General features: G+C 38.2%; 2 protein-coding genes across 6 annotated transcripts in view; both read right to left on the reverse strand.

The window, feature by feature from the left end:
• Positions 1-11428, reverse strand: part of NCAPG2 (non-SMC condensin II complex subunit G2) — a 44189-nt gene extending 32761 nt beyond the window's left edge. The window contains exons 1-7 of one of the 2 annotated variants that reach the window (XM_035319347.1): positions 11265-11428; positions 10591-10685; positions 6726-6917; positions 5581-5695; positions 4939-5096; positions 3936-4070; positions 162-256 (exon numbers count right to left, since the gene is read on the reverse strand). In XM_035319347.1, coding sequence (XP_035175238.1) covers positions 162-256; positions 3936-4070; positions 4939-5096; positions 5581-5695; positions 6726-6917; positions 10591-10665 — 770 coding nt within the window. In that variant the 5' untranslated portion in view covers positions 10666-10685; positions 11265-11428. Of the gene's footprint in view, positions 1-161; positions 257-3935; positions 4071-4938; positions 5097-5580; positions 5696-6725; positions 6918-10590; positions 10686-10930; positions 11063-11264 lie in introns of those variants that run through there. The other variant, XM_035319348.1, reaches the window with a different exon arrangement.
• A 10046-nt stretch (positions 11429-21474) lies between these two features.
• ESYT2 (extended synaptotagmin 2) overlaps positions 21475-26080 on the reverse strand; it is an 82752-nt gene continuing 78146 nt past the window's right edge. For all 4 annotated transcript variants that reach the window (XM_035316898.1, XM_035316899.1, XM_035316900.1 and 1 more), the window contains 3 exons: positions 25844-25949; positions 24749-24798; positions 21475-24631 (listed from right to left, as the gene is read on the reverse strand). In XM_035316898.1, the coding sequence (XP_035172789.1) occupies positions 24586-24631; positions 24749-24798; positions 25844-25949 (202 nt within the window). In that variant the 3' untranslated portion in view covers positions 21475-24585. The remainder of the gene's footprint in view (positions 24632-24748; positions 24799-25843; positions 25950-26080) is intronic.

The following is a 26080-nucleotide window of genomic DNA, read 5'->3' on the forward strand; positions in this document are numbered from 1 at the left end:
ATGGAGTTGTTGAAACAATACGGTACTTATGTTCAGCAGATTGGAAGGTCTCTGGATTCTGATATATTTTTTAATTGACATACTAGGTTTTTCAGCTAGAGACAAACAAAATTTTAGCCAAGCTCCTAAAGATCATTAAGAACTGTAACTGTGATGCATACCTTGGAAAAAACTGTAATTGGTTTTTAACAGTTCCATGTATCATTTTAATGAAGTTGACATTCCAGCTGAACAAAAAGCTCAAGAATCTTCTTCCCTGTTGGTAGAGGAAAAGGGAGGAAAAATAAAAAAGTAAACAAAGCAATACAAAATGGAAGGCAGACCCTAGAGGAACACCCAGTTTAGACACTTCAACAGGAAATAAAGATTCTTAATTTTTAAACCCAGTTCAAGTATTGCTGTTACTCCGCTAAAGAGAACTGTGAAACAAATACCTATGTGGATTATGTATGTGCTTGTCTTCTTTGCCAATGTCCAGTCTGTTCTGGACTGGCTGCAGGTAGTATTCTATAGTGGTAGGGGACTGTGCAGCTCAGGACCCTCAAGGTCCTGATGGACCCATCAAGGGTCATCAGAGCAGCATCATTTTGGGATGACACTGTAATGCTGGTGAAGCTACAGATAAAATAACACAACTCTTCCAGCATTAGATGCAGAAATAATTTTGAACAAAAGCACAGAACAACTGGGCCGCTGAGGAAAATAAATGCTGTGATTAGCAAAGACAACTCCTTTCATATTGTCTCATAGAAGGTAATATTGCCAGCCTCCCAGAGATGCTTTAATTCACTTTTTGCAAGAAAAGGGAGTGGAAGGCTGTGAAGAGAGGAAATAAAGCCTTACTCTTCGGGACTCAGCAAAACCTGCCAAAGGAACTAGAACCTCATATGGTATCTGTATAGGCAGCCTAGCTCTGTGTCATCCTAGAATGAAAGTACCCAGCTTCTAAGACTCCAAGAAGTCTGATCATACATAAGAGCAAGTCAGACAATTGCAGAGGTCTTTTGTACTTTTCTAGACAAAATAAAACAGGAAAACTCATAATAAAGTTAATAATTGTACTGGGTCTGGCTGGGATGTTAACTTTCCCTGCAGCAGCCCATACAGTGCTGCGCTCTGCACTTGTAGCTAGAACAGCAGTGGTATCACACCAGTGTTGTGTCTGCTGCTGAGAAGTGCTGGCACAGCATCAGGACTCTCTCTGACCCTCCTAGGGGGTGGGCAAAAAAGTGAGAAAGAAACATCAGCAGGGCAGCTGACCTAAACCAACCAAAGGGATATTCCATACCATATGATGTCACACTCAGCAATAAAAGGTGGAAAAAGGAAGAAGAGGGGAGGGGGCGAAAACGTCTGTCCTCCCCCCGAACACCAGCTACATGCGTTGAGGCCCTGCTTCAAGGACGTGGTCAAGCATCGCTCATTTGTGGGAAGTAGAGAGTAATTTCTTTCCTCTGCACTTCCACATAGCCTTTACTTGTTTTGTCTTGTTATTCCCTTTCCCCCTTCCTCTTCCCCTTTCCCTTTTTTCCCTTTAGTTGAATTGTTTAATTAATAATATTTTTTTCTCTTTAATTAAATTATCCTTATCTCAACCCGTTGAGTTGTTCTTTCCTTTACTTCTTCCCCTCCTCATCTGAGGAGGGGGAGTGAGAGAGCGGTTGTGGTGTTCAGCTGCCTAGCACGGTAAAACTACCACAATAATAAAGTTAATAAAGTTAAAAGACTCTTCTATTCAGAGCATAACCAACAGTTATGTCGAAACCCATTAGAAAAGAGAGGCTCGAACAAGGCTGATAATGCCAGGTACCTACAACATTATAGAGTAGGGACAGAGGGAAGGAAGTATATGGGCAGAACCTGCTTTAGTGGAAACAATGGCTTAAAGGCCTGCAGGTCACGAAGTAATGCAGAAGATCATTAAAATCAAGACCTAAAAGGCTAAATACAATGTCATGATTCTTCTCAACAAGTCTGATAGAATCCTTTCTGTTGTCAAACAAGAGATGCTTCTACCAATAAAGAAAAAGAGCCATTCATCCCCAACTTCAGTGGTTTAACACACATATTGGAGTCCCAGTGGTACTCTCCCATCAACATCCTTGTCAAACTGAAAAGTCAAGGGAGTCTTGACCTACAGCTCCTACCTCAACAAGGCAAAGCTTAAGCCATACTCAAACTCTTCTCATCTTCTGTAATCTTGGCAGAAAGATAAAGGCACAAAGTAGCTTTGAACCCCCTGAAGTGAGGAAAGCGTCCAACAGAAATTTGTATTCAACTCTGTCTAATTCCTTTTTCCTTTGATCTCAACAGATTGACCCTGATCATGAGAACAATAGTGAATGACTCTAATTAAACCTGCCACTTGTGATCAATGGATCTGAATTGACTATTGACATCAGCATCCTCAGTATCCTAAGAGGTAAACTGGTGATAGGTGAGTAAGACTGTGAACTTGCCATCTTTGGGGTTAGCCCATCAACACGGTGCAGAGCACCTCATACTGCTGTGCTTGCGGCCATAATACTTTGTGACTTTGGCACTTGCATTTACACACACAAGGTTAGCAAGGAAGATGAGAGAACAGGCCTACCTCTAAAACTCAGTAATAGATGCTCTGCAGGGCTCTCCAGCTGGTTGAAAACCCCACCTGAACAAGAATGGCTTCTTAAATTGCACAGAGATAAATTCAGAGGCTCACTCCAGTAATGCAGTCTTAAAATAAGCCTGCAAGAAATATTACTTTGCGTTGAATAGCACGGTCATGGAAGGCAGAAAAACTGAACTCCCTGATCTTGCAATGAAGCATAAATGTGCAATTCTGTATCAGTCTGGTCTGGTCTAAAAGTCAGAATACCATATTCCTGACCCTCCCATTCTCTTCATCCTTGCATACAATAAACCACTCAAAGCAATTTATCTAGCTGACAATCTTCCTAGGAAGAAAACTGATCAGCTACCTCTCTGAATGAACTCATCACATAGCTGCATGAGCATTCATGCTGCAGAGAGGAAAATAGGGGAAAATAGGAATGCTAGCCCATGGTAACAAAGGATCATTGCAACTGGAATTACATCTCATTAAGCTGCGATGGAGTTACACCCTGGATGCACACTCCAAAAAGAATGAGGAATAGTTCTTTTATGAACTGTAGAACAAGCCTGCAAGCAACAAATCTTTAAGGGAATACAAGCCCTGACAGATGATTCAGACACCATGCAGATATTAGCTACGACTATTAGCATTTTGATACTGGACTAACACTGTTTAACATGTTCATTAGTGACACAAAAGTACATGCTCAGCAATTTTGCAGATGATTCAAAACCAGGAGGAGCAGCTGGCACACCAGATTGAATGTGTTCTTCTCAGTGGTATTAAGTGACAGGACAAGATGCAAAAGGAACAAGATGAAATACAGGAAATTATTTTAAATAGGAAATTATTTTAAATAGGTTTTTGTTTGTTTAACTGTAAGGATGATCATATATTGTAACAAGTTGTCAGAGAGACTGTAAGGTCTCCATCCTTGAAGATGTTCAGAAATGCAACCATAAGCAACCTGTTTGAGCTGACTACTTTGAGCAGGGGTGTTAGACAAGATGATCTCCAGGGGTGCCGTCCAACCTCAAACTCAATAAATTTGTCACTGATGTTACTTACTTAGGAATAATCAGAAGAAAAATTAGGGAGAGCAAACGTTATTTCACCTCCCTCCTGCATTAAACTTTTGAAAAATAAAATAAACCACCCCAAAATCAAAAAAAAGAGCATCCCTATTTGGAGACAAAAAAAAATAGCAAGGAGTCTGATAACAGCCCCAACATCACTGACTGTATGTCAGAACTTATCAGTCAAAAGGCTTAATGTAAAACTGTTAAAAGTAACCAAAGCCCACTGACAGAAAAGCAGAGCAGGATAAAATTTTGCTTACCTCTTCTTTTTTAATATGTCTTGCACTCATAAAACACTGAAGTAACAAGTCCTTGACTTCATTACTGTCCTCTGAATCATAATCAAAGCACAGTAAGGTCTGATGTAGATTCCAGAGACGAACTACATCTGCACCCTGACAGAGGAAAAAAAAAGCTCATGTTACAGTGGCATAGGTATATCTGTAATGTGAATAATTATTTAAGGAATTTAAAATAATGAATTTGAAATTCACTTTTACAGATAGAAGGTATTCACATTGCAAAACTATGAACGTTACTTGACTTTCACCGCTATCATTGGGATAAGATTTCAAAAATGTTTAACTGCAGAAATACTGACTTCCAGCAACTGAAGACATGCTCAAGTACAGAAAGCTGGTATTTCATGCAAAATAGATGCAAACTGCATTATTCCACTTCTAAATCTTTAAACAATGAAAGCATTTAATGGGGAAAAACAAAAGGAAGGAACAAGTAAGGAAGATATTTATTAGGTTAGTGCAAAAGATATGTCACATTGCTCTAAGTAACTAACACATGGAAAAAAAAAATAATTCCATCAATTGAGAAATAAGCTAGAAAAAATATTTGCAGAGAGATAATGAGTAACAGAAAGTGAAGCTTCCCACTTAAGAAGTCTCTTATGAGTCACTGAGCATACCACTTAAAACCTGAATTAAAGAAAGAGTCAACTGCTACTCAAACCTTTGTTGCTGGACTTTACAAATGAGTGAAGGAAAATAAAAGGTTGTAAAACAAACTTGTGAAACTGATGCCAAAAAATCTTTAAAGTTCATTCCAGGGAAGGCAACATTTTAGTATGTGGTTTATGCAACTAAACCCAAAAAGACAATTTGTAACAAATATGCTATCATAGGTTTCATTAACTGAGAAGCACTAAGACAGGGAAAACAAATTAACTTGAAAAAAAAAAACTATTTTGGAGAGAATCTTTCTTGTAATATTCACTAATAATTTAAAGTTCAATATAGCTTTACATACCGTAGCAGCTTTATTCAGGCTTTTTCTTAGCAATATAAGAAATACAGTTTTCCCTAGCTGCTCCTTCCCTTCCAGTCCTTTCTCCCACCACATTTCACACATACGTTGGATGGCAGCCTGTAGGATTTTTTCAGATTCAGGTAATGCAGGAAGAATACCTACAACAGGAATAAAGGAATTATTTATTGCAATTAATTATATTATTCATGTAAAACGCTAGTCTCTTCATACATTAAGCATATCTCACAGTATATACCAGTTGTTGTCACATTTACATGTCTTAATGGCTTATTCTTACTGTGGGTATTTAGGTAGCTTGGTTAATTCTAAGGTTTTGGCCAAGTTTTTGTATCAGTGGCAGTGGAATCTCGTTTTGCCTTCAAAAATCTATAAGCCACAGAATAAGTAAAGTTGGGTGAACAGATGGGGGGAAAGAAAACTATTTAAGTTACAAGTTTTAGGTTGTGTAACTGATTAATGCTCCCTTAAGTTTGTTTTGTGAATTAGAACTTACATAAATTAGCAACTTTGTCCTTTAATTATTTTTTTTTCCAAAGACCACTCAGGTCAAACAAAAAGCCTAGCACACCCATATGCTAAAAGCCAGTATAATGATGTACAGTGTAACAGACAAGTACGCACCGTTCAATATGAAAGCACATTCCAGAAGAACCTTGTAGTTTACAGTTTCATCCACTACGGGTATGGAAGCATTAACGACAGCTGTCACTCCTTGGATCACAGCTACAGTTTGTTTCTGAAAGAAAGCAATGTCAAGGAAACAATTCTGCAGCTTATTTATATTCAGAAGAAAATTATGACAGGAAATCAACCTTAGCAACAGAGGGCAAAGCTGAGTTGCTATTAAGCTTCTGTTTTGAACAAAGAGCATACTGGCACCTAAAGTCTATCAAGAAGAGGCAAAAGCATAGTTTTTAAAGTACATCCTTTACAAAAAAAAAATGAGAAAAGCTCTCAGGTCCAGCTAGTAGGTAACTTGCTGACTGTACACATGTATCCACTCCTTAATTAAAAAAAAAAAAAAAAAAAAAAAAAAAAACACTTCATCTGCAACAAAACAACTCAGACAGACACCCATTCCAGAGCTAGAAAGGGTCTTGTGTAAACGCAACATCTGGTGACTGATTTGATCTGGTGATTTTAGATCCAGGTACATGTGTCTACCTGTATGTGAATTCTCTGCACGTGATGATTTCCTACAAGCCTCTAGGCCTCCCAAAAGATTTCAACACTGAACTTCTTTTTTTTCCTTCCAAAATTAAATAAACCTTTCCCCCAGTATTCTAGAGACTTCATGAACTGCAGTGCAGAAGCAGTAAGTGAGGGTCAGAGTTAGGATAATTCTGTGTAAACCAGAAATAATCTGGGGGAGGAGCACTGAAATCTAGATTTCACAGTCTTAATTCAATAAACTGACAGGTAGTGTTTCTTTATAGCATATGACAGATATTCGAGGCACACTGGAGATCAGCATTTGTTTACTGAAATAAAACATACAAAACACTCAAGTTTTGACCAAATCAAGTCCCATCTTTTATAATCAAAATTATCAGCAGATATAATCTTTTATAGTGTAGCCCAATCATAACTTTAGCTTAATCCAAGCACAGTAATTAAAAGGTCAGTTATGAACATGGCAGAGAGATGTCTGGAAGTGACCTTGCTTGATAACCCTTCCATGTTTAGAGATGCTATGAAAATATTCCATTTTATTTCCCAAGTGAATATGAAATAGCTATCATATTGCTATTTTACAATATTGTTACCATTTCTGGAGCTATGTCAACATCCATGCAATCATTATTTTCACCATCTTCAATCATCTGCCATGTTTCCACAGGTTTCTCCACAAGCGTCTCTTTCAACAGGTGTGTCAGCTTCTCCCATAGTATTTCTTTTTGTTTTCTTGGCAATTCTTGAAGTAGTTCATTCAAGTCGAAAGGATCAAATGTATTTTTCTGTGAAGCAGTCAGAAGATATTACAACTCCACATCAGTTTTGAGGCTTAATTTTCATTATTTCATTTCCTAAAATTAACACCTTTCTTGACATAAAGGATTACTTTCCATTCCTTTGCAGTCAGAGACAAAAACCCTTCTGTAAGAATCATTTCTTTAAAACTAGCACATGAAGACTTTAGTCTTCAGCTCTTCATAGCAACATTACTAAGCATAAATCATCCCTCTGCAACATCAAATTCTGTCTCTCGTATTCCACTTGTTCCCTAATGAAGACAATTCCATATCCTTAGCTAAGAAGCTAAGGATCCCATTAAATTGCATTCACTGATCACATCTTTGCTATCTTAAATACAGATTGATGATGGTTGTTGAAAGAAAAGCCTCATGCAAGGACTAGAAACAAAGGAGTCAAGAGGACAACACTACAGATGCTGGAGCACAAACTGCATAAAGCAGCACTGTGCATACTGCACTATTTTAAAGCCCCTCTTTCAAAAGTAACTCCTGAGGACATCAACCCCAGGCTTCCTGGGCTCTAAAGTTCTACTGAATGGGAAGCCACGACTAGTCTCAGTAAGAGACAAGTTTGGAATTTGGTCAGTTGAATCAGTGGTCACCATATCAAACCTTCTTCTTTAGCCTTGTAGATCCAGTCGGAGGAGGGAAGGGATTTTTGCTGAGATCCAGGACTCTTTGGACAGAGCCCCCCCTATCATAGGTATAATTTCTGGCAACATCTTCAAATACATTTTCAGTTGTAATTGTACGTATAGGCAATCCTCCTCAAATGGTCATACATGTGTGAAACTAGAGTTTCAAGAAGAAAGGTAGCACAATCTCCTAATGTTACCATCTTTGACCCATTTAATTCCTTAAAGGATGATTTACATGGAAGATCCATTTTACTGGGAGAATGATCTGAATGATTTCAGTGAAAAAACTTACTAGAAGAATTTACCTTAGAGATGCAAAGAGCCTGTTAGCATGAAAAAAAGGTGGGCAGCCTGCTAGGAAAAGGAACGTACGGAGAAAAGGAAAGAAGGAAAAACAGACTAGAAAAATAAACAGACACAGCCAAAAGGAAGTACTGGTAATTTTTGAAATGTAATTTGCAATACTGAAGTGAAGGTTTATAGGATTAAGAATGCTTTGGAGAAAAGAGGCAAAATGGCCATGATCCAGTAATAAAAATATTTTTAGTATGTAGATGCATTAAAAAACAAGATTCAGAAAGAAAAATGTTGAAGGTAAAAAGAAAAATGGGAAATAATGAAAGAAGCAGCAGTAAGTATTAGAAGGTTCCCAGAAGGCCATGAGAAGAAAGATCCTTTTACATATTTATAGCAGAATTTCTATTCTATTCTACAGTTGGAAACAAATACAATAAACCAAAGGCTGCACAGGGAGTTCTTCAGCCCTCCACTTCAAACAAACCCAGAAGACAGGATATTAAGATTGTACCGTTTTGAACAAAAAGAACAGATCCATAATAAGACTATAGCTTTCTGATCTTTCTCTGGGATGATATGACAGAATTATTACAAAACCTTTGAGGGAAAAGGATGCCATTTTATGCTAGTCATATCTGTGATTCATGCTCTCCTCTCTCAGAAATACTGTGCTTTCTTGAATTGGAACAGGACTTGGTGGGGAAATTTAACAGCGGCTGATAACGACTTTGATAAATAGCACCATAATATAGAATAGCAATCTTCTAAAAACAAAGGTGTGTGGAAAGTTCAAAGCAAATCACAAAGGAAATGTATCAAAACCCTGGTATTTTAAAAGCTTTGAACGAAACAAAGCAATGAGAAGATGGAAAAGGAAAATTAAAGCAGGAGAGGGGAGAAATGAGAGACATTTAAGGAAGTAGCAATGCTAAGAACAGAACATGAAAAAAAAAACGTAAATTCTGAGGCTATAGCACTAAATAGGTACAAAAGGCAAAGCATACATATAACACTAAAAGTATGGAAAGCAGTGAGGCTCTAACTAGATTTTCCCCTTCTTATCATGCACATACATTTCTACACTTCTAAAGGACAGAATATACTATCACAGCCTCCTCCAGAAAATCAGTTCAAGTAAGATCCTAAAGTGAGGGTCCTCATCCTAAAATAAGATGTGGTTAAACACCCTTTGTCACCAAAGGTTTGGAAGGAAAATGAACAGTGTAACTCAAATCTCTTTAACAATCAAAAATTATGCACTGGTGATGAAAAAGATTACGATGATAAAACAAAATTTTAAACCTAAAAAGATGAAGATACATTAAAATAGATTAGTGGGTGAGATGAAGATGACAGAAACAAGATGACCAAATTCAACAAAAACAAAATCCTGGAAGCACTGTGTGTTATCCTAAATGGAACAGTTTCTTATTAAAGTGCTTAGATTTGGGAAAAAATTGGAAGGAGATTTCAAGTGATGGCAATCTGTTAATAATGCTGTCATCTAAAATTACACACAGGAGTGTAAATGAAAAACCAGCGAGTTACTCAGAAAAATAGCTTCAGTGATATTTGGGAGACAGACGTAGAGGTCAACTGATCAACTCACTCTATCCTGATACAGGTAACATTAAGAAAATACTAATTAGATTAGCAAAAATCCAAACCAAGTGATATCAGTTGAAACAGAAGTCTTACCAATAAAATAACACATAGGTCTTTGTTAACATCTAAATCAAGATGATAAAAGGTAGGCAGATAGGTACAGATGCTGGGAAAATGAGGACAAGAGAAACAGAACAAGAAAAAGATTCCCAACTTAAAAAAAAAAAAAAAAAAAAAAAGTAGAGCCATTATCTGACAAGGTCCTTGAAGCTGTGAAACTAAAACTAATTCTTAAAAACAAAAGCATCCCACACCTCTAGCTTCCAATATAGCAAAGCAGAACTAACCTGAAGATCCCCTCTTTACACTATGTGGTTTATAATAAAAGAATAGAGAGGCTGCTACAGAGAAAGCTTAAGAAACTAATCTGACAATACCATTTCCTAAGGTTAGCAAAAGATAATTAGTAGAAATAGCTTATGTCTTAACAGCAGATCGAAGCTTAGCAGCAAACACCACAATGCATTTTTTTAAATGAAATATCATATATAAGAAGCGATACTGAACTTTTAATTAGTGAGTATCAGTGTATTTGTTTTTTCTTCCTCCTGGTTCTCTCCACACTGCATTTAGAGCCAGCCATCTCACATCTCTAAGATGTACAGTGGTAGAAAGAACTACCAAGTATAATTACATGTGGACTAAAGGAGTACACAACCTAAACTATCAACTGAATGAACAAGTGCTAGCAAAGCATAACTCTGCTGTGTTTGTGTACTGGATCATATTCTTTACACAGCAAGACTGTCAACACTACGTTAACTTTTTTTTAGTATTACCATAGTATAAGCCATTATTTTAAAAATGCAAACTGCATATGCAACAACCAGCTGTTAGGAATATCAGCTGGGCTGTGACATAGTGAAATTTCAGATTCCACGCCTTTATAAGATATGCTCCATTAAGTGCCATAGGAAGTTCTTTTCTATGACAACTATACTACCACATTTGAAGATAACAGAAAAACAGTTTCTGTCGCTATGCCACAAAAATCTGAGTGCTGACAGCAAACTTTAGATCTCATTAGTCACGTATGTGTACTATGGCTTACTTACAGGAATCTGAGTAAAACGCAAGAAGTCTTCAATCGACTCTTTAGACACAACTTGCAAAAACACTTCACGTTTCATTGTGGTCTTGTTTCACCTTGCTTTATAAATAAAAGAAAAAGAAACATAGCTTTATAAAGAAAAGTTAAAAAGAAAGCAATGTATATACAATTAGAGAAAAGCACTGTGTCTCAAAACATAATCATTTACGGTCTCAGTGAATAATATATAAGCATATATTTATATACATCTTTATCTACATGGTTCTGATCAAAATATGTCCCCACAGCTCATTACAATTACTGAAATCTACATTTAGATTTGTAACTGTACTAGGCTGCCCTACTTGTATGAGTTAATTCACTTTTTATCGATTAAAAAGTGTGAAAAGCAGATTTAGAAGAATGTTTTGGTTGATACTTCCACATTTCAACCAGGATAGAGTTCCCAGCACAAGCATTGCTAATTTTCCTGGCCGTCCTTCCAGCCGGCAACATTCACCCGCCTGAAAAGCTCTGACAGGCACCAAAACACAACTTTCTCCCCTTTTCCCCTGTCAAGCGACGACCACGGGATATGGGTTGGCACCGGGAGCTCAACCTCCTCACCACAGCGCTCCCTCCACCCCGCCCGCTTCTCGACGTGCTCCCCCCCTCCTGCCGGCCCCGCTTCCCCCTTACCGGTACCGCTGTCCCACGCAGGGCAGGTCGGGGGGCCGGAGCGGCGGGGGACAAGGGGACAGGGGACGGGGGACACCGGGCACGGCCCCACTCACGCTGAGGTGACGCCGGGCCGGACCCCGCCGCGCGCGCTCCGCTGCCGGGTTCGAATCGTCCCGCGGCGGCCGTTGCGCGCGGGCGGGCTGCGCCGATCTCGCGTCTCGCGAGAGCCGCGCTCCTTCCTTCTCCTCCCCGTCCCCTCAGGGCGGGCTCGCCGTTATGGCGGGCGGCGGCATCGCTTAACCGAGGAAGCGGGGTTTAGTTCCCCCGCCCTTGTGCGGGGTTGTGTATGAAATCCAGGAGATTAAAGCAAAAAGACAAACGAAACATGCGTGTTCACCTTCTTTCTCGTGCCTGGGTGGGGTTTTGGGGGGTGTGGGGTGCGGGAGGCTGAGGAACGTGGCGGCGGGGTTCACGGTAGGATCAGGGAGCTGGGGCGGAGGAGGTTACACAGTGCTGTTAATGGACGCGGCTGGACAGCCCAGCACGGGCAGCTCTCCTCTGTTTCAAACTTAGCTACACAGAAATGGTGCTATACTGTTTTCACCTTACAATAAATGCTCACTTGTCCTGGGACTGGTGCTGTTTAATATCTTTATCAATGATAGAGACAATGGTATCGAATGCACCCTCAGCAAGTTTGCAGATGACACCAAGGTGAGTGGTGCAGTCCATACACCAGAAGGAAGGGGTGCCATCCAGAGGGAGCTGGACAAGTCAGAAAAGTGGACCCATGTGAACCTAATGAGGTTGAACAAATCCAAGTGCAAGGTGCTGCACCTGGGTCGGGTCAATCCCAGACATGAGCACAGACTGGGAGAAAAACCCATGGAAAGCAGCCTTGCAGAGAAGGACTTGGGAGTTCTGCTGGACAAAAAGCTCAACATGACCCAGCAGTGTGTGCTTGCAGCCCAGAAGGCCAACTGCATCCTGGGCTGCATCAGCAGAGAGGTGGCCAGCAAGGGAGGGAGGTGATTGTGCCCCTCTGCTCTGCCCTTGTGAGGCCCCACCTGGAGTACTGCATCCGTACCTGGGGCCCCGGCACAAGAAGGGTGTGGGGCTGTTAGAGTGGGTCCAGAGGAGGGCCGCAAAGTTTATCAAGGACCTGGAGCACTTCTATAAGGACAGGCTAAGAGAGCTGGAGATGTTCAGCCTGGAGAAGGGTCTGGGGTGACCACATTGCAGTTTTTCAATACTTAAAGGGGTGTTATAAAGAAGTTGGAGAGCAACTTTTTGCTCAGTCAGGTAATGACAGGACAAGGGGGGAATGGTTTTAAACTAAAAGGAGATTTAGATTTAGAGGTTAGGAGCAAGTTCTTCACTCAGAGGGTGGTGAGGCACTGGAACAGGCTGCCCAGAGAAGCTGTGGATGCCCCATCCCTGGAGGTGTTCAAGGCCAGGTTGGATGGGGCCCTGGGCAACCTGATCTAGTGGGTAGCATCCCTGCCCATGGCAGGGGGTTGGAACTAGATGATCCTTAAGGTCCCTTCCAACCTGAGCCATTCTGTGATTCTATGATCTCTCCCGGGAGACTGTCCGGTCAATTACCTGGAGGGAGCAGATGGAGTAAATCTACATACCAGCACACTGCTGTCTTCCTGTAGCTCTTAAGTCTCGGTGACTTCAGACTGGGACAGGACATGTTAAGTTCATGTATAATAAACAGCCTAAATAAGAAACATGCCTAAGAAACAGCATACCTTCTTCCACGGATCTCTGGTAACACAGTCATAGAGTTCTTGGAAAAATTTTTGTCAACACAAAAGCTTGCAGCATCCAGCTGATTACTTTGGTGACTTTTTCCCCAAGAACGTTCCTGTTGCTAGTGTTGACAGCTACACATTTAATCTCAGTCACGGTGAACAATACATGAGTTACATACTCTTCATTCCAAGTGATGAAGACCTAACCAAGCTGCTTGCCACAGGAAACTGTGTAGGCTAAATGATATTTACACATCAATAACTTTTTTTTTTTTTTTTTTTTTTTTTTTTTTAATCAGGAAATAGGTGCTTTCTGTTTCTTCTCAAACCTATTTTATAGTGAGCAGAAACCGTTGGACTCAATTTCTTGAATTAAACATAAGCAGGCTTCAAATTTTGTAAAATTCCCTGTTCCATTTGTTTGAGCTCCTCTCTACAAAACAAGAAGAGTCAGTATGTCTTGTTAATGGCTTAACTTCTATCTTGCAATTTTGCATTTGCAGTAGCATAACACTTCTCAATATTTTTCAGTGTTGTTAGCTGTACACAGGAGACTGAAACTATTTACTTTCTGTCTGATAGTAGCACAGCATATGCTGCTTTTCTTCACAAACAAAAACCCAACAACTTCCATATAAGTTCTTACATCTCATTGGACTTTTCTGGATTGCAATTTTTTAAAAACACAATTTGATTCCATTTAATATCACATGTACAAATTCCCTTTTTAAAAGTAGTATTTATATATTCTGCTAATATTTATTTTTTTAACATGGAATTTTCTTTGATATTACTCTCACAGTATTATTTTATATTCAAAATTATACTATAACATTTTATGCCATATATATTTGAATTACAGAGTTTCCCTGTTACATTTCTTAAGTAAACTATATGTGTGTTTCTATATACTTTGAAGACTACAGAATGAAAAATAGTTTATTATAGGCTTATCCCATAGTTAATGCTATTTTGTATTGTTTAAAAATTTTAACAGATAGCTAATATGAGAAACTTTTGGAATAACTTGATTTTAACACAAATATTTGCCAGATAGAAATTGGTCTAGGAGTTGGAGAATGGGTTACATTATTTACAATTGGTAATCAAGATGATCGTGTGCCCAAGGAAGGAACAATAAGGCAGAAGGAGTTAGAAGCCAAGAAACTCACTCTCTTGAGCAACAAAAATAACCTGTTTTCTGTACACAGGCCGTTCAGTGCCACTCTGTCTCTACCTGAATCTAAAGAAGCATGTACCTCTTCACATCTTTTTGCATCCGTACAAAGGCCTGTCTCCTTTGAAGTGTGGAAGAGGCAATCCAGCAAATGACCAACATCAACCAACCTCCTGACAGCCACAGAGAAAGGTCCCTGGAGAGACAGATCCCTGCCCAACCTTAATCCCCACCCTGTCAAACAGTGGCTTCCAGAGACAGAACACCAAAAGAAGGAAGCATTTTGCTGCTCTACTATAAAGAAGGGTCAAGGATTAGGCTTGTTTCAGATCCCATAGACCTGACTTTGTTTCTTAAGATTCAGCTAACTGCAAGAAGCTTGTGAAACATTTTGCTTGAAATAAGTTGTATGAGCGATTATCACACTTGGAGAATAGCAAAAGCAAATAGAAAAGTATGAAAACTGACATTTCTACATTGTGCTAATGTCTACTCTTTTTGCATATATTAAGAATCTTTGACATTTTAGATCCAAGCTGATGGATTTGTTTATCATGTTTCTTGTGTGGTCTGAATATTTCATTAATACCTTGATTAGTCTTTTAATTAGATGCTACGTTAGTCACCTGGCTACTGTTTATTTAGTCAGGCACATATCCATTTAGTAAATGAAGTAAAACATATTTTAGCTTATAATTTGTGTTGCATAGCAACCATAGAAGGGTTTTTTTCATAGTATTGAAACTAAAAGTTGACATAGATAACAACAGACTGAATAACATTGTATGATTCATTTTAAAGAACCAGGTAGAGAAACTAAGAGAGGCGGAATAGGGTTTTGTAGTTTTTTGTAGGTTGTTTTTTTTTTTTTTTCCTTCAAGAATCGTGCATGAACTGCAAGCTAGTAATGAAGCTATAACCCTATTTTCAGTTTCTCTAATGTTCCCCCATTCACGAGTACCAAATTACATGCCTCTTTTTGACATGTCTGTTCATCTGTTCAAAATAATCTATACCCTTTGATAATAATCTTGTATTTATTATCATTTTCCTGTCAAGTCAAGTTAAGGCAAAAATGAAAAATGGGCTTTCCACACATGGTTGCTGGGCAACAGCAAATAAAGATTTGCTTTTGTGCTAGCACTTCATAAACTAGTCTTTATTCTTGTTGGTAGCCTGTATGAGAGATCTCAATTACAAATGTCTCTCACAAGAATATCGTAGGTTGGACTGTATCAAATATTGTTTTAACCTGTATGAGTCAACGCTATAAATACTTGTAAAAATAAACAAGCAGAAAATGCCCCGAGTGTCAGATGCTTTCTTGGCATTTATTATTTATTTTTCTTATTTACAATGTTATTTTCTAGATAATAATTTCTGATGAGATTAATGTACACACTCTCTACTAACCTTTTACAATTTACTCCTGTTTCTTTCCATTTGAGTATATAATTTGTTATAGTTAATACAGTATCCATGAATCTGCTTGTCCTCTGGGGCACGCTGTTAATAATTTACATGCATTCATTTCCTTTTATTTATTTATTTATTTATTTTTGATCTTCACATACTTTGATAAACAATCTGAACAGCATGGGAGAGAGATGAAGTTTCACGCTATTCCACTTCTCCAGATCCCCCCTTGCCTGAAGGTAGTACTGCCAATCATCCCATCCTTTATTCGGGGGCAACTGTCAGTTTTCAACGGTGGCATGATTAGACCATGAAACTGCTTATTTCCCTTAAATTATTAATATTAACATGGAACAATTTGGGAGTTTAAGAGATTAAGTAGAAAAAAAAAATAAAAAAAACATTCACTACAGATGAAGGAAAAACAACAACAAAAAAAAAGGTACTAAAAAGGTACTCGTTAACTGGAACCAAAATTAGGAAATAAAAGGCGCCCAGGGAATGCAAAAGCTTTTCTGAAAAGCCACTCCCTGGAGTAGCTCTCGATGCTCTTCAAGTACTGAAGTGCCACCCTGTGGGACCTTACCGGTACTGCTAGGTGCCTTGCATGTTCACACCAAGATGTTTCAGCGATGAAAACAATGCAACTTTATTTATTTTGCTTGATTATGATGTGTTATCATCAAATAGTTATTATGCTCTGACTTTTAGTCCCCTTTCATGAAAGGCAGTGTTGTAAATCATGATAATTTTACTCCATTAAATATTAGTACCATCAAAATTAAAAGAAATTTCTGAAATGCTATTAAATGCCCACAAAAAGAAACTCATGTCAGTATTTGCATGGGTAAATCCATCCTGCTGTAAACGAAAGAAGTATTAGTATTCATAAGGACAGCATTTTACAGCGTAAAGTCATGAGCATCTTCAGAATATGAGGTATCGATGAGTACACTTAGTCACTTGTTTCAGATGTAAAACACTCCAGTAGCCAGTCACATCTGCCATGTCTGGACTACTTTAACCCTATCAAATGCAACATTCTGAATTATGAGAGACCGACAGCTCTTGTAAGGATTCCATCTCCTTTCAGCTATTTTAGACTTTATGGATAAAGAGAACTGTTTCAGAAGTACAAACATACTGTATAGAGAGGCATCAGGGATAGGAGATTCTCTCTGTTCCATCTGTCTAGTATGAGGCATGAATACATTGTATATCAGAACGGACATGATTTGTTTATATTTGCTTTTATATATATGTGCATATATGTGTGTGTATGTATGTATGTGGCAAACTACTTCACCTTGGTTGGAGAACACACCAGCATTTGTCTCTCATATCACTGTTGGCTTTATCAAGGCTGAGATGAGTGTTCCCCCCTGTTCCTTATCCAGATCAGGAACCCAACCAAAGCCCAACCAAAGCCCATACTTTTCTTGCAGACTGTATGCCCAGTGTCCTTCATTCACAAACAAATACATCAGGAGGGGGTTGACATCAGGAGGGGGTTCTTCACAGAGAGGGTGGTTGCACACTGGAACAGGCTCCCCAGGGAAGTTGTCACTGCACCGAGCCTGTCTGAATTTAAGAAGAGATTGGACTGTGCACTTAGTCACATGGTCTGAACTTTTGGGTAGACCTGTGTGGTGTCAAGAGTTGGACTTGATCCTTAAGGGTCCCTTCCAACTCAGGATATTCTATGATTCTATGATTCTATGAAATAAATAAGGAATTAAGGGAGTGTAATACTTACTTGCTCAGTGCAATATCATCTGGGGGATATGTTTGGAGTCAGGCTCTTGGAAGTGCTCACAAATTCACTCATTTAGCCATATGTGTCAATTATTCCTGTTATGTGTATCAAACAGATCTAGCATCACAAGACCTTGTGACTATGTGATTTGGCATATGTTTTCTGATCATGTCCTTAAGCAAATGAAATTTTTTTTTTAAGATTTTTCTAGTAGAGCCTTGTCTTTGCCCATTTTTCCCCATGTTTTATTGCATTACGGATTTATTATGTTTATTGCATGATGGAGTTCATCTTGTTGGATGGATTTCATTTGTTGTTGGACATCCTGAGTTTCTAGCCTCATTCTTGAGCTAACAGTAGAAATACATACTTAAAGCATGATAATGTTTAAATATGCTGGTCAAGAACCTTTCCCATGTCTTAAACTGTAATTTGACTTCTGTCTGCCTCTGATTGGTTTCAAGTTTTTGCACTTCATCTTATTAGAGTTGTGTCAACTCCTCTAGGGAGTTATATAATCAACTCTAATTTTACAGGGCAGATAGATTTACAGGGCATGAAACACCGATGTGAATTTGCTGGCACAGATGTTTACCAAATTTTTGGAGAATGTAGAACTTTAATCTTCCAGGAGAAGTTTCATGCTTCCTCAAGTCATGGACCAGTTATTTTTATTTCCAAGTGCCTGATGAGCAGATGCCTTTATAAAAATATTTTGGCAAAATAAATCCCCAACTCGGTTCTGTGCCTCGGAGTAAAGGAGAGCAGACTGCACTGGGGAGTATGCCCGTTTTTCACTACTTTTAAGCAACGTTGACTTCAGGCTCCACTCCCCAAGATACCTGGGATCCACACCACTTAATTGCTGTAGGCGAAACAAGGTGAATAGGCAGCAGACTTCAGAATAGGATCTGCACTACCATCTAGTGGAGTAAAAAGGTATCTTCAAGAGGGGGAAAAAAAATAAAAATAATTAAAAAAAAAAAGCACTAATGTGCATAAATCCCAAAACTTATGTCTCATTGTGAAAGACTAGCAAGACTAAAATGCTTTATAAGCAAATTAAATGTTAAAAAATAAGTATTATTTTCATTTCCAGTAATAGGAACTAGAAAGAGCACGTTAAATGCAACAAAAGTTACAATGTAGAGCAAAGTTACATAAGACTCCAAGATTTAGAACTGTTTCAGAAATCTCATCTTAGTATTTGAAAGCTTCAATTCCAACTCACTTTACCTGCATATTAATGATTTACCTAATAAAACACAAAGATTTAGCATTGCCACAAATACCATTCTATGAGTCACAACCACTTCCATGAACTCATTTTCATTTAATTGCATTTTATTTCATTTTTCATCACCTGTATGAGCGACATGCCTTAAAAAAACAGTTCTTCATTTGGATGCTGCTGTCAGAGTCTGTCACATTTATCCAACTAAGCTCTGAACTGAAAGTCACAACAGAGCACCTGTTCAGTGCTTATCATATTTACTTTAGCTTAGAGAATAGTTCGATTCATGCCAAACCAGGTAAAGAGCCTTATCAATTCTAGGCTGAAAACCTGGTAGCTTGAACTAAACTTCCAGATAGCAACTGAAAAGCATACAAAATACCCGGAGTATCGGTGAAAGCATTTCTCCCATGTTGAAGGCTGCATGGAACCGACTTGCAGAGTGTTTATTAAATAATTAATCTGCACGAAGCTCCAGTTGTCAGTCTCTGAGCATTTGTCAAATAATACATTAGCTTGTGACTCCACTTGAAGAATAATAAAAAAAAAAAAAAATTGAATTTCAGCGTTGGAAACAATGACCATTAATATACGAGCAACTCTTTTTATTTGGGGGATCTCTCCCCGGTTATCCGTTAAAATTAATGATTTTCATTCAGTACCTACAGACAACTCTCATTTTACTAGCATTACCTATGTTACAGCTCAAATTCTATGCATAATGTTTTTAATTACTAAATGCTTTTTGCACACCCACTTACCAAAGATTGCAACTTTTCCCTGTTTTTGTGCTCAGCCAGTGTTGCTCCAAGCCCACCTCTGAGAGCTTGGGGTCAGGCAGCAAAATACCCATGAAGATCTGCTGCATAGGACCAAAAATGCATTTACTTAACATGAAAAAATATACTCGAGAGTCAGAGAATGAGTCATGTTGGAAGGGACCTCCACAGGTCATCTAGTTCAAACTTCTGCTTACAACAATTCCATTAAACAAAACAAAATCAAAAAACCACAAGTTGACCCACACAGTTGCATGACAGATTCTCACTGCACACTGGTAAATGAAGTCACAGGACAGCCAGGTTGCTGGGACTTCGTGACTTTCTTCTGTATGTCACTTCTTGTACTCAGGCTGAGGTGCTGCACAGCCATCAGTGGGGGCAGCTGTGTTATCAGGTTCTGGCAGGAGTGGATCCCATGGTCCCATTGTCCCCACACCAAGAACCACCCCATCTGTGGCAGCTGTGGTCCCTTGGGATGTGGGCATGTACAACCCCAGCGTAAGGATGGCATCTGGACTGGCTTTGTGTCCTCGTACCTGTTTCTGTACAGAAGTTAAAGGGAAGAACGGTCCCTGTTAGCCTTTAACTCCTTTGCAGTGAAGTGTACGGCTACTGAGGGCTCACAGGAACAAAAGGAGACAGGTTGGCTTCACTTCAGTTGCATCTGAGGAAACAGATATGCAGCAGTCTGCTCAAATTGGATCCCACTGTAGGTGACTGGCAAGCAGTGTTCCCTGCAGATGGTGAGAACAGAGAGCATCACCTCTACCATATGAATACAGATGAGAGAACTTTGCTCCCAGAGCTGCCATCTAATCTGGCAGCTCAGCTCCCTACATAGCACTTAGAGAAATACAAGTGGATTTCTTACTTCAGCTGCTTTGCAATTTTCAAGTAATGTATTTCAGAAGATGGCAGAGAATATTGATGAGAGCCTGACAATAAGCCTTAGAAATTAGCAGAAGAGCACACAGCAATGAAGTTAGACACTTTGTTAAGGTGTTTAAAAACAGCATTTGTCATTAAATAGCTCAAATCCTCCAGCAGCCAGCTACAGTCACAAGTAAGTCTGGGGGACCATCTGAAGCTTTGGTTCTTTCTACCAAACGTCCAAGATACATTCAGAGTTTGTCTGGGGGAAAATACAGATAATTAAAATAATTAAAGCAGAAACCACATAGGAAACTATTTTTTTTTCAGCTCTTAGCTGAAATAACTGTATTGGTAACAATATTGACAAATACACTCTACTAAAGAATGGTCTAAAATGGTTTACACATTGCAACCAATATTAAGAAAAAGTCTAGGTTTGGCTGAGCCCATCACATCAGTAACCAAGCCCATGTGGACTGTTGTACACTCTGACAAATTCTCACGAAGACATGGGCAGCACTCTTCGCAAGTGCAGGTCCAGTTACCACCTGAAGGGAAGGTTTGATTGTTTGATTTGGGTCTAACTTTGGCTGTATCCCATTGATCAGCAGAAGCCATTCAAAAGGAAGATATCCCCTCAAAAAAACAACAACAACAAAAAACCTCTCAACAACGCAAACCTTGTAATTTTGTAGTTAGCATCAGTAATGTGTATCCTGTGGGGTCCCATGAAAACACAATAGTGACCAACCAGGTTATGGATGATGAAAACTGATTAATAGAAATCGAGACACGTTTTAGCTGTTTAAGGGAAGAGGTATTAAAATTATTGAAGTTCCAGGTGCATTTGAAAACATATTTCATGACAATTACCAAATGCTAGAATAGTGATAAGCTAGAATAGTGATAATTTGTTCAATTGATCATTTTACAAGGAATAAAAAAAAAAAAAAAAGATTTAATATGCTCTTTGTTCAATTTATGTGTGAACCGGTTCCAAACCAACAAGCATGGAAGTCCCCAGTTCAGGGATTCATCCTGTACTTCTCACTCCACTTTCTCTCACATAAAACCCCAAAATCTGCCTGTACACCTCATAGCAATGCCACCTAGGTTGCAGTAGTTGGAACATGGGGCTATTTTAACAGGATAAAATTTGCTTAGATTACAAATTCGGACAGGAAATACAAAAGAGACGAAAAGGGTGTGTGTGTAGAGGGAAGCAACACACTGACTTCCATACGAACCATTTATTGAATACATGCATCATAATGTAGAATTACATGAGCAAAAAAGGCAATCTGTACAAAATTGATTACCCTTTGTTCTCATTTCAACTCTCACCATTAGCTGCAGCTCTGATAAAGGATTCAAGACAAAACTAAAATTCTTTTAACCCAAACTTGAGTGATATGCATGCTGATTTGAGCTTGGGTTGGATCACTGCGGTAAAAGAGAGCTGGTTTTCTTGTCAGTGAAGCAGAGTAATCCTAAAAACAGTTTCAATACTAGAGACTGTGGTTGATACATACAAGTAACAAAGCTCATTTTAGCCATTTCTTAAACATCTTCATATGTTCATATTTTAAGGCACAGGATAAACAAGAACTACATGAAAAGCTGTCAGTTGATACTGAATACATTGACTTGATAATGAAGTGCAATTCTTGCCCAGAGGAAAAGCGGTGTTTGTCCTCGCTACTTCCATACAAACAGAACACTCAGAACCTGGTAACTCCAATACAGAGGTTTGCTTCCACTACCAACAATAGGCAATCTTATTCGGATCCAAATTCACTCAGGAGAACATTTCTAAATAGCGTGGCATCCATGACTGATGCCTGCCAATCGGAATTATGGAATTTGCATTGTTGCTGAATTACGTTCTCTCCGTTTCAGATTCCTAAATAGGAACTGCACTTCTCTTAAGAACCTACTCCTAAGGTGGGGTCCTGAGCTATTTTGAAAATCTGTCCTGTACAATTTATTCAGTTCCTCACTTTGTGCTATCATCTTGTGTTTACCCAAACACAGCATCTTTTCTCCTGGAGACCTCAGAAGACAAAATATGCGCTCTTTTTGTTCAAGTGCAGATTTCCAACATCTGTCCCCAGACCTCACTTAAGACTTGAAGCACTGGATCAGTCTAACTGCTCATCTGTATGCTAGGGATCAAACTCTGCTGAGTCACTGGCTAAGATGTAGTGCAAAAGTCCTTCAATCTCTGGCTGAACCAAGGCAAAAGACAATTGTGCTGAACTACTGCATGCACATCTCTTTCTTACAACACCTTTTGCTTTTTGTATTTCCACTGCATTAACAATAATTCTGTTTTTTCATTCCTAGCATTTTAACAGAGAACTAGCAAAGAAAATATGTATTTCATAATCTATATTTTATATGAACAGATGAGTGTATATGCATATAGACACTCATACAGTCCAATATAAAGTGAAGCCTTCAAATAGAAACATTTCTTACAAAGAACCTCTCTCTATTGCCCAGTCTCTCTGAAAGTAACAGCAGCAAATTCTACAATGTAGGTTTGTTTGCAAAAATTGTCTCATACAAAATGTGGCAATAAGAAGGCCATCACTGTATAGAGGTGTATGTGTGTGTTACATCTGTGTGAGAAATGTTCATGTTAAATTGAATTTTGACAAACTGAAATAAGTCAATTCTTAAACTTAAAAAAGACAAAAAGCTACATCTATGGTAGGCACTTTGGTACATCTAGTAATGTAGGCATATTCTACATCTAGAATTAAGGTTCTGTCAGTAATTTTACAATAAAGCTAATTTCAGGAGTTTATTGTTATGCTTTAAAATAGCTTCTTGGCTGAGAGATCTTTCTAGAATCTTAGCTAAATAATGTACTTCTGTCTAATTGCATACTTATCCAAGAATGAGGCTGTTGGCTCTGAAAGAGCTCAACTGTTCTCTTGGATTCATAATGCACATTTTTTTTTAATAACAGTCTGAGAAAACTTACCAGCAAAAGAAAAATCAGTTCAGGATACAAAAACATCCCATAATTCATAAAACTAGAGCTGTGAGCTCAGCTGTTGAGGCTGATACTCTCCCTTCAACTTGCAACTGTCTACTTTTATCAGTTTGAGTATCACTACTGATCTTGCAGCAGACGATGGCAATGCTTCAGTAGAACGCCATTATTTCTCAAGAAAGCTGTGTGGACCACTGATGTGCATTTTCTTCATGCACCAAAAACACTAAGTAGCAATGAGGCAACTGTAAAGACAGTCACTTTCAACTCAGTTTCACACTTTCTTACATATTGGTGTTCCATTGTAGTATTACAGAAGGTATAGAATAATAAACTATTTAGCACAGTATTCTATAATAAAAAGAACATATGTTTTGTACGTATGCCTACTGTATGAACTTACATTGCAAGCTGATTTGTATACCTTATCAGTGAAACAAGGCAGACAGGACAGTTCTGAATAGAGATTTGTTTATAATACAGTAAAATCCACGTCCTCATGCCTTCAAAGGGTCACGTGTTCAGTACTGTAGAGTACAGGAATAAATAACAAAACCCAAGTGAACCTGTATAACAAACTGTACTGTTTGTAATGTTTACTCCATTAAATGAAAACTCAAATTTATAAATTGTGATTCATGGACCTCTCTTTATACAATATTTATAGAATTCTCATTTTTGTTTATAATATTCTATAGCACAATTTTCCAATAATACATTTATATATAAATACTAAAATGTTAACGTTTTGTACATTTTAAAGTTGCCACACTGGGCCAGAAGCACAATAAAGTAAAAACGTTTTTCTGCAGTTTGTTTTTGAAGAATATCACAAAATGATTAAGACCATTGTGCTGCAAAGACAAAAGAGATTCATTTGAAGAAATTAACATGCATTTAGAAGAAAATATCTATATCCTTTATCTAATTTTCTTCTTAATTCAAACCAGCATGAAAGAATTATAAAAAAATAGTATATATTTACATGATACAGTATAGCTTGGTGAGATATAAAACAAGGCAGGAAACATCTTTTCACTTTCTAATAGGTATAACCACCATAAAGATGAACTTAAACATAAAAGGTTACTTTACTGTATGTTTGCACATGACAGTAACGTGGAAAATTGTTGAGCAAATTAAAATACAAAATTTAACAATGAGAAACTGTATGTCTACACAAAATGACCAAAGTGTTATAAAATTATTGGGGATGTGTCTAACAACTAAATTGGTAAAGCTATAAAAATAATATTGGTACATCTGTGAGAACAATGCTTTAAAAATATATAAAGGTTGGCAAAGGTATGTGTCGGGAATTCCCAGTATCCATGGGCCTAGCTTGCACCATGTGGTCTTGTACCATCTTCTGTTAAGTCATACCTGAAAACAAAGAGAAAAAAGGAAAACTCTTTTTTACATTTAACATATATTGGTAACACTATTAGCATACCAGTTATTAGTATGCAATATTATTATTAATAAAGGAAATATACTTACCACTGGGTCCAGCCTTTAGCAAGTTCTTCAGATGCCAGAGGTATCAATAACTGTGGGAAGTTGAAATTAGTGATTAATGCACTGTATCTTTCGGTCGTCGTCTTTTAAAGACTAAATTTGACAATCCTGTCAACTACAGGATAAATGATACCATTAATAAACAACATATTTTACTGTCTTGTCATCAAAGCTATCTGCCACCTGTAGGCTTGTAGTACAGTTTCAAATTGCTAGTTTTAACCTAAAAATCTGCACCCTTAAACTGGTCCCAGAGCACCTCACAGGCATAACTTCTGAACAAGGGATATGGCAGTCAGATGATGTATTTATGCTAACAGACTTCCTTGTAAACAGGAAAATTAAGAACACCATTCACCATAAACTGACCATGATTCTAATCTCTCTCATCCTCCTTACAGAGTTTGAATATGGCAATCTGCATGGGTGTAAGAACATACTGTTTGTATGTGTAAGAAACAGAGTGATTTAATGAGTGCCTGTAGAACAGTGAAGGTATAAACACTGTTTATATAACACTGCTGGTTCTGGCATTAGGAATGCCTCCAGTAGTTCTTTTTCATGGATTTTCTGGAATTTTAATTACTAAGCATAAATCTGTTGTGTTCTCTATGTAATTTTTCTTGTCTTCTAGATTTGATGTAATGCAAAAGCTAGCCTCTCACTGCTTCTGCAGATAAGATGTCTGAACCATCTGCATTCAAGACTAGCAATTTTGCCAGACCATTTCCTGAGACATCAGTATTTTCTATTGGTTGTTATTTAGTTTCTCTGATTGTATAATTAATAAACCATACATGCCTGGTTATTTTTTTTTTTTTTTTACTGCCAGCCTCAGAACTTACAATTCTCTAGCAGAGATTACTACCTCACAGTCAGTCTGATACATGTCCTTTCATCCTTTGATCCTTTGCAATTCATTCCTTCCTTTACTGAAGCCTGACATCTAAGCCATCTATAATTTTTAAAAGCTTCCTACCTGTATCAGTCAACACTAACAAGCTCATATCATGAGAGAATTTTAATCTTTATGTAACAACATACAGTACAAAAGGAATCTGCTCATTTTCAACTTACTTTGCCAAGCAGCCCTTTATCTTTGGACAAGAAACCACCACTGTTCTTCACTGCTACATCTAGTGTTCTTCTCTGTACTTCAGGGAGGGAAACACTGAAATCAAATCTGACAGAAAAAGTGATGCTTTAGAGAGAATTTTGTACCTGAAGTGCAAGTTCAGTTCCTACAGCTAAACAGCAATTCAAGTCTAAACCAAATTATGCCCCTCCCCAAACAAATCCCCCCCCCCCAAAAAA

This window comes from Oxyura jamaicensis, chromosome 2 (genome assembly GCF_011077185.1).
Source record: "Oxyura jamaicensis isolate SHBP4307 breed ruddy duck chromosome 2, BPBGC_Ojam_1.0, whole genome shotgun sequence".
NCBI lineage: Eukaryota > Metazoa > Chordata > Aves > Anseriformes > Anatidae > Oxyura > Oxyura jamaicensis.